This window comes from Pipistrellus kuhlii, unplaced genomic scaffold (assembly GCF_014108245.1).
Source record: "Pipistrellus kuhlii isolate mPipKuh1 unplaced genomic scaffold, mPipKuh1.p scaffold_m20_p_21, whole genome shotgun sequence".
NCBI classification, from domain to species: Eukaryota; Metazoa; Chordata; class Mammalia; order Chiroptera; family Vespertilionidae; genus Pipistrellus; species Pipistrellus kuhlii.
This window is the reverse complement of record NW_023425520.1, coordinates 9,318,120-9,326,870: the sequence shown is the minus strand read 5'-3', so window position 1 is coordinate 9,326,870 and position 8,751 is coordinate 9,318,120. Positions and strand designations below refer to the sequence as shown.

Sequence of the window (8,751 nt, the reverse complement as noted above, 5' to 3'; positions counted from 1 at the left end):
GCTCCGCCCCGGCTCCGCCTCCGCGGCCGCCGGGGAGCGCGTCCTCTCCGCGGCCCTCTGCGCGCTCCCGCCCCGCCCGCCGGTCCCGAGGTCCCAGCGCCCCCCGCCCGCCTCCCTCCCTCCGCCGGCGCCGGGTGCGCTCCGAGGCCCGCGGGCGGCGGGCGGTGCGGCGGGCGTCGGCGTCGGGCTCGGGTTTCGGCCCGCCCCCGGCGCCGGCGTGACCCCGCCCCGGGCGGGGCGGGCCGGGCCCAGCTGGCGGCCCCGCCCCCGCCTGGCGCTCTGGGCGCTATAAGAAGGCGGCGGCCGCGGGGCGCCCTGCGCGGGGCCGGGAGCGCGATGGTCAGCCGCCGCGGCGCGGCAAGATGCTGGATGGGCCCCTGCTGGCGCGCTGGCTGGCCGTGGCCTTCGCGCTGACGCTGCTGCTGGCCGCGCTGCGCCCCTCGGCCGCCTACTTCGGGTAGGTGCCGGGCGGCCCGGAGGGCGGCGGGCGGGCAGGCCCGGGGCGGGGGCGGCGGCGGCGCGGGGCTCGCCACCAGGTGCGCGGGACTCGGTCGGCGGGGCTGCCGGGCTGCCGGGAGCTGTTTGTGTGCGGTGCGCGCGTCGCCGGGTCCGCGGGTCCGTGTCCCCGCCGCGCGGCGTGGGGACGGGGGCCCGGGTACCTGACGGGCTGGCGCGGGGCTGCTGTCCCCCGTGCCTCCGGGGTCGTCGTCGCCGCGGCCGCAGCCGGGCGCCGGGCTCCCCAAGGTGTGGTCCCGGCGCCCTTAGGCCGCTGAGTTCTTGCCAAACGCCTGGAACCTCCCAGCCCCTGCCCACCCGCCCCCTCTGCAGCTTCCCCCTCCTTTCTCTCCTCGAGAAGTTAATTTAACAACAACAAAAAAATACGTACAAAATCCAGATGTTCCTTGTACTGAGCCCCAAAGGAAAAAAAATAACTCCAAGCCGGAGGAATTTATTTTTCTTGCGCTTTGCTGCGGACGCTCCCTCGCCCCGGCTCGCCGGAGCGCGTCTGCGGGACCGGCCGGAGCGCAGGGCCCGGCGGGGCCGTGAACGCTGCCCGCGCCTGCTCGGGGGTCGCTGCGCCGGGCGCCTCTCGGGGCGGCCGCGCGTGGTTTCCGCGCGCCCCTCTCCGCCGTTTCTTCCCACCCTTCCTCATTCCTGGCTCCCAGATCTGGGATATCCAACCCAGCGACCTTTGGGGACCCTCGCGGCGATACGCATATGGGCACACTTAAGTGTAGGGTGGCATCGTTAGGGCAGCCCTCCGGCTCTTCTCCGCCTCCTCACTCTCCCCCCACCCCCACCCCGACCCTGAAGCCATGGCCCATTCTCTCGGCCTGGCATCTGTCCGAGGTGCCCTTCCCTACGGCCGCGCCCCGCTGCCACCCTCCGCCCTTCACCCTTCACCTGTTCCCTAGCCCCTGGCCCCCGCGCCGGCAGGTGGTGGCCTGGCCGGCAGAGGGCCCTGTTGGTCCAGAAATGTGGCACCGCCAGGGCGGGGAGAGGCCGACTGGGCGAGGAGCCCTGCAGGTGTATCCTGTTCTCAAAGAAAATAAAATATTTTCATGGGAAACTTTTCCTTTGTGTGTCCCCCCCCTCCTTCTCCTTCTGTTCCTTTCTCCTGGGTTGTCCTTCGGGGTCAGCTCCGTGTCTTACCTGGAGTCCCCACCCCAAGGCCCTCTCCTGGCTGCCTGTGGGTCTGGCCCTGTCTGGGGCCCAGGCTGTGTGGAGGCTGGCACACCCCCGCGCGCCATCTGTGCAGCCTTCCCCTCGCCCTCATGGGCAGAGGGAGGGTCAGAGGATGGCCGTCTGGCCGCAGGTCCACGGGTGAGTCACCCTGGCCTGTCAGCCAGCTGTGCCTTCTTGCTGTCCTGGCCCAGCCGCAGGTCTGCTCCCCAGGCTCCAGACACACCCGGGGCTTGTCTGCTCTGGCTTGTCTGCCCCAGCTGTGCTTTGCCTAGACTCTGCTGCTGCCCACTCCTCCTGGGGAAGATCAGTCAGGGGGAAGTTAGGGTCTTGGCTCCCAGATGCCCTCTCCCCGCCCGTGTCCTCCCCCCACCCACCCACCCACCCCCGCCCCAGCATCCCTCTTTCTGATTTCCCTGCTCTCTGCCTCTGAGGAAGTCTTTGAGCGGTTAGTGTGTGTTTTAGCTCCCTCTCGGAGAAAAGTCCTGGTGGGCATGTGGCGTGTGGGGAAAGCTCGGCACTCCATGGCTCCTCCAGCCAGCCGACCTTGCCCTGCTTTTTGCTCCAGGAAGGGCCAGGCCTGGGAGGAGGAGAGGGGGCAACACACAGTCTGCTTTATGCTACCGTGTGTGGAGGCTCTGCCTCTTTGGCCCACGGTGACCTGCTGGGCTGGGGCTCTGGAGTCCTTTCTCCTGGCCCAGCAAAGGGGCAGAAGCCGGAGGGAGAGGGATGAGGAGATGGCCCAAGGGAGGCAGAGTCTGTCTGGATCCAGGGGGCCTCTCACCGCGCCGCGCAGGGCAGAGGGAGCAGGAGGAAGGACCTGATCCAGGCCCGCTTATCCCTTCCCCCTCTCCGAAATCTCTGCCTGGCACCGAGGCTCACAGTCAGGGCAGCTCCAGTTACAGCCCAGAAACCCAGAGAGGCTGGCCTGGGGGAGGGTCACGTGGGTGGTGGGAGTCCTCCCTGCCCCCTCCTTGAGGCTGCAACCCAACCCATGCGCTGCTGCCCTGCTCCTGCTGCCCTCCTCTGGCCTCTGGCCACTAGGCAGGACCTTCCCGGCCGCCCACTGGCTCTCCTCTCAGGCCTGGCTCTTCTTCTCCGGCATGATTAGCAGGTGGCATTTCCACCTGGTCCTCCAGGGGCTTTGGAGGTGCCTGTGCTGGGGGGCCTAGACCCCTTGGTCAGATGCCCTCTTGGAAAGAGAGGGGAGCCTGGCCCCCAGAAGGAGGGCTGCCCTGAGTCTTTGGCGAATTGGGGGTACACACTCAGGGACCTGGGTGGGCCGGAAGCTTGGGCTGCATTGGGGTGGAGGGCACCAGCACCCAGGCCCATCCTTGGCCTTATCCTCAGGTGTGTGCTGAGACCTGCTCAAGAAGGGACTCTCCCTCTCCTTCCTGAGCGGGCAGCCAGGGGCCGAGTCTGGGGCTTATTGGGGAAGGTGCTAGAGATCCTAAGGCAGCCCTCAAAGAGACCCTGGGGGATTGCTAGTCCTGCATCACAGTGCTGCCCCAGGTGAGTGGAGGCCTGTGGCTTCTAACCTGCTTATTTTTCAGAGGAAGTAGGGAGGGGTGGCATGAGCCCAGAGGCTGTCTCATAGGATTGGCGCCCCACCCCACATTCTGCAGGAAGCATTTATAGGCTGGCTTGGGGAGGTGGGGCCCTCCTGTGAGGTCTGCAGGCTGGTCCCACCTCTCTGGTCCAGGCTGCTGGGAGGCCTGCTTGGAGGAGGCAGCACCAGGCTGGGCACTGAGGACTCCCCCAGCCAGGGCGGGCATTGGCATGTGAGGGGCGTTGGAGCAGGTTTGAAAGACAGCGAAGGCCCTCTGGGGGCCAACTGGGCGTGAGGCTCTTTTTGTTATTGAAATGTAACTCATATCCTGTAAATTTACCCTGTTATAGCAGTTCGGTGGTTTCTAGTTCATCCACAAGGCTATGCAGCCAGCACTCTATCTAATTCCAGAATATTTTCATCATCCCAGAAACCTCATATCCCACCGCCCCACCCCCAGCCCTGGCAACCACTAATCCACTTTCTGTCTCTGGATTTGCCTATTCTGGATGTTTCATAGAAATGGAATCATACGATATGTGGCCTTTTGTGTCTGGCTTGTTTCACTGAGCATATCATTTTCAATATTCATCCATGTTATAGTGTGTGTTAGTGCTTTGTTCCTTTTTGTGACTGAAAATATTCCGCTGGATGGACACATGCAGTTTTCCTCCATCCGTTCCGTTGATATTGGGACTGTTCCCACCTTTTGGCTATTGTGGGCAAAGCTGCTGTGAACATTGTGTACAAGTCTTTTGGGGGAACGTATGTTTTTAATTCTTCTGGGTATACACTAAAGTGGAATTGTTGGGTCACGTGATAATTCTGTGTTTAATATTTTGAGGAGCCACCAAACTCTTTCTCACAGTGGAGGGCAGCGTGTCACATTCCCACCTGCAGTGAGCAAAGCCTTCAGGTCCCTCCTATCCTATCAATGATTGTTATTCTCTGGTTTTATAATTGTTAATGATTTTTATTCTAGCCATCCTGGTGGGTGGTTTTTATTTGCACATCCCTGGTGAGGCGTTCATGGGCTTGTTGGACATCGGTGTGTCTTCTTTGGAGACATGTCTGTTCCGTGCCTTTGCCCAATTTTTGGTTGAGTTTCTCTTTTTGTTGTTGAGTTGTAAGAGTGCTTTATGTATTCAGGATCTTTCTTGGACTGAGGAGAACCTGCCTTCTTGACCCATGACAGCACACAGAGGCCGCCCTCACAGGCCTTCTAGCTTGGTCCCCAGCCCTGACTGCGTGGGGGGCCAGGGTGCAGGTGGCTCTCCGGTTACTAGAGTGGTCTGGGGGCCTGGAGGGGGCCCTGGCTGAGGAGGTTGTCCCAGCCCTACTCTGAGGTGGCACTCTGGAGGGGCTGCTGTCATGGGGCTGTGTCAGGAAGCTGAGGACTCTCTGCTTCTCCATGCACCGAGCCTAGAGCCCAACTGGAAGGTCCATGTGGCTTTATGCCTGCTGGCTTCTCAGAGGTGGGGTACCGAGCTGGCCCCTGGAGGGGAGAGGGAGGGCCGTTTCTGGGGACCAGAGGAGAAAACCTGGTATAGAATGATGAAGCTGCATGGTGGGCCTGTGAGGGCGTGAGAAGCAAGATAGGGGGCCGCCAAGAACACGGGGCAGCTCCAATGGGCACAGGGGGCTGTGTGGGCTGGGGCTGGGGCTGGGGCCGGGCTTACCTGTGGGTGACCAGGGAGGGACTGGCAGTAAGGGAGGTAACTCCGTGGCTGGGGGACAAGAGTGGTGGTGCTGGGAGCTGAGAATCAGGAGTTTGGATGATGGTCAGGAAGGTGCTGTCTGTGGAGACCACCTCAGGACAACCGTGCCTGGATCCAGGGTTTGGGGGAGAGGCCATGGAGAGCAGAACACTCGGGGAGGGGTGTCAGGACAGAGGAGTTTTACACCAGGAGCGGGGGGAGGGGAGGACCCATGAGAATGACCTTATCACGATGCCTAGGACTAGCAAGGGGCCACAGGGAGACTGCTGAGGCCCCTTGGATGTGGCCCTGCGGGTGAGATCGCCAGAAGTCAGGCAAGGGGTATATAGGGTGGGGCTTCTGGCTGGGTGGTGGGCACACTCAGGTCAGGGGAGGATGGAGGGAGGTGTGTGGAGGGACCTGGTTTCTAGCCTTCAAAGGAGGGGGGATTCTTCCAGTACCCACCTCCCAGGGACCCCGAAAACATTAGAAGGACTGTCTCCCAGGTGGGCCTGGGCAGGAGTGGGGAGACGTGGAAGGAGCAGCAGACAGACTGAGGAGATGCTTTGGGGGCACCAGCCACTTCCTGCATCTGTGGTCTCCAATGTTTGTCCTCCTGCCTCCCTTCTCCCAGCCAGTCTGCTCTGGGGGCCACCCTGCCCTGGTCCCCAGTTTGCCCTGATCCTCTTCCACAGTCCCTGGGGGACTCTGCCTGGCCCCCAGTGCAGAGAGCAGACAGGCAGGTGAGAGCACGGGGCCAGGATGGGACTCTGGGCTGGGACCTCATGCTGGCGGTGCTGTGTGCAGGCCTTGCTCTGGGGCCTGAGGTGAGGAGGAAGCCACAGCCACCTGGCTCCCTCAGCTGTGTGAGCAGACGTCCTGCCACAGCCGGTGGCCATCTGGGTTGGGGGTGGGTGGACAGCTGGTCTAATCTTGCTCCTGTCCTTGCCACTGTGGCCCTGGACCTAACTCCAGGGCTTTGGGCACCAGAGTTTGGGGGAGAGGCCATGGAGAGCAGCACGCTCTGAGGGGTCCATCTGGAGGGTCCATGTGGCCACATGCCTGGTGTCAGGAGAGTAGTTTTGCATCAGGAGCAGGGGCAGAGGGAGGGGGCAGGGGGAAAGGAGAGGGGTACCCATGAGAAGGACCTTATCATCATGTCTAGGACTATCAAGGGGCCACAGGGAGACTGTTGAGACCCCTTGGATGTGGCCTCCCAAAGTCAGGCAAGGGGTATATAGGGGGGACTTCTGGCTGGCGGGGGCGGGGCGCACACTCAGGTCAAGGTGGATGGAGGGTGGTGTGTGGAGGGACCTGGTTTCCAGCCTTCAAAGGAGGGGGATTCTGCCAATACCCTCGGCCCAGGTACCCCAAGGCAGTCAGAGGGACCGAGGTCTCCTGGGTGGGTCGACTCCAGGGTGGCCCTAGCCAAGGGCGCTGCCTGCCGCCTGCCCAGGGGCTCTGGATGTCGAGGACAATAGGAGAAGTGTGTGGGTAGGTTTTCTCCTGGGAAAGAATCTGCACACACGATTCCTCCCCGTGGGCTGTGGGCCTGGACTCAGGAGGGGTGATGAGCTGATAAGGGCCTGGCTCGGATCACCTGGTCGCAGAAAATTGACACCTGTCAGGGGCCAGCCCGGGGCCCTCTTAATCCTGGCCTGGGAGCACTACCAGCTCCCTTTGTGCATTGTCCCTGCAGGTGGCGGGTACCCCTGTGGCACCCACCCCTCTCACCGGGCTGGGGCGGGGCTAGGAGGGGGCTTTAGGAGGAGGCACAGAGGTCTGGGGAAGTGGGTGAGGCCAAGCCTCACTTGGAGACAAGCCTCTGGCAGGTGGGGAGCAGGGCCTCCAGGCTCCAGGTTGGCCTCAGCTGTCAACTTTTCTGAGAAGCCAGAGGACAGCCCAGGGGCATCATTCTTTACTGTAACAGGAGCTCCCGTCTGAGGAGGCCCGGAGGGTCCCTCGGGGAGTCTCCTCCAGCTGTGCTCCCCTGGAGGCCTGGGAGGGTCCCTTCCCTCTGGCCTGGGTCCAGGAGCCCAGTGTGGGGTTCGAGGCACTCATTCCCCAGGCAGGCCAGCCCCCTGCTGCCCCTGGCTCTGACCTCTGCCTGCAGCGCCCATACCTGCGGACCTCGGGTGCATGGATGGTGGGCTAGGGGCAGCAGACCACCAGCCTGGACACTCAGAAGCTGACTTTTTGAGTGGCATGGGCATGGTGCTAAGGGGTGGAAGGCTTCCCAGAGTCCCCAGGGGGCAGGTGTGAGGCGAGAGCTTGGGGCTCTGCCGGAGGAGGGTGGGGCAGCATGGCTGGATGCACTGCAGGCCCGGTGGCCTGGGCCGGGCGCTGGCCAGCCCGCACTCTTGAGAGGGCTAATCACGACGGGATGTCTGTGGGCTGGGCCAGTCTGGCTGGCAGGGGGCTGCGCTGGGGCGGCCGCAGAAGGGCAGCCCCCGACCTGGGTGGCATGAGGCCGCCAGGTTCCGTGACCCGAGGACCGGCCCGCGTCCTCCCCTGCCCCTCCCAGTGGTTCTCGGCTGGCCCGCTGCCTCTGGCCGCAGGAGGAAGCACGGCCGCCCAGCTGGCAGGCGCTGCACCTGGAGACCAGCAGCCGGACGAGGGAATGGAAAAAGGCAAGCCTCAAGCTGCGTTTGTTTTTCTTAGCGATACCTGAGGTAGATGTGGCCAGGGAAGTGGTCTGGCCTGTGTGGAGAGGCTGCCAGCGGCTCCCAGATCACAGCATGTCACAGCTGCTTCCTCCAGCCCGGCCACCCTGTCTGTGCCCTGCACCTGGGAGCCAGCCCCAGGAAGAAAGCCTGTCGCCGAGGCGGCTCTGGGGCTGGCTCTCCGCGCACCTGCCTGGTGTCCTACCTGCCTCTTCCTGTGACGCCCCTGGGGATCTGTAGCCGGCCTTGAGGCCTGGGGTCTGGTGCCTGGGACCAAGGCTGTCTGGCCGCTCTGGTTCCTCCATGAAGCCCCAGCTGCCCATCTCTTCCTCTCAGCCGTCAGTGGAGCTGGGACCCCACAGCTTCCCCGCTGGGCCCCAGCACCCGGCTCCTGAAAGGAGCCACCAGTAACCAGAGGTCTTCAGGGTCTGCGGGTTCTGTGGTTCTGTGTTCTCCGGGGCCACCAGGTGTGGACAGGGACGTTTCTCTTAGGCAGTGCTGTGGGCCCCAGTGTCCTGGAGTTTGCTCAGTTCTAGGTCTGCCAGCTGACCTCCAGGGTGGCTGGACCTGGGTGAGAAACTCTGCTTGGGTGGCTGGTCAGAGGTGGAACGAGAGCTCTTTGTGCCCTGGAATATTGGGGCCTTGTGAGGGGGGGGAAGCTGGGTCTCGAGGGTCTCAGCCAACGGAGCTGACAACCATTACAGACACGAGGTCCCTGCCTCAGTGTGAATGGCCTGTCCACATGGGGCTGCCCTCTGCCCACGGCTTCCTGCCCACTACCTCCCGTCCGGGCCTCCTTAGATGCTGGGCATTGGGTGACGGAAGAGCCCTCGGAAGCCCCCAGACCCTCTCAGTGTCTTTGCCCACCCTATCGCTGCCGTCCACGGGCTGGGTGGGAGGGAGGCCACAGGCGGCAGGAGACTGGAGGGTTAATCTCAGAACCAGTGTCTCAGTGCTGGAATTTGTTTTGAATTTGATTCACACAGAAATTAAATGCCGTCTGGTGGGGCTGAGGTTTCCTTGGCAGGGCACTGCGGCTTCTGGAACTCCAGCCTCTTCCCCTCCGCCCAACTAGGGTCTCAGGCTCCCCCCACACACGGGGAGCTGAGTTTGCGGGCAGGGTGGCCCTTAGGATGGCCAGGCCTGTTGGCAGGAGGAA

The 8,751-nt window shown here is 63.2% G+C and overlaps 1 protein-coding gene across 1 annotated transcript in view; it reads left to right on the top strand.

Annotated features, from left to right (window-relative positions):
• Positions 1-242: 242 nt before the first annotated feature.
• The window catches only part of WNT9A (Wnt family member 9A), a 31,022-nt gene continuing 22,513 nt past the window's right edge, over positions 243-8,751 (top strand). Inside the window, exon 1 of the mRNA XM_036450249.2 lies at positions 243-457. Within this exon, the coding sequence (XP_036306142.1) occupies positions 363-457 (95 nt within the window). The 5' untranslated portion in view covers positions 243-362. The remainder of the gene's footprint in view (positions 458-8,751) is intronic.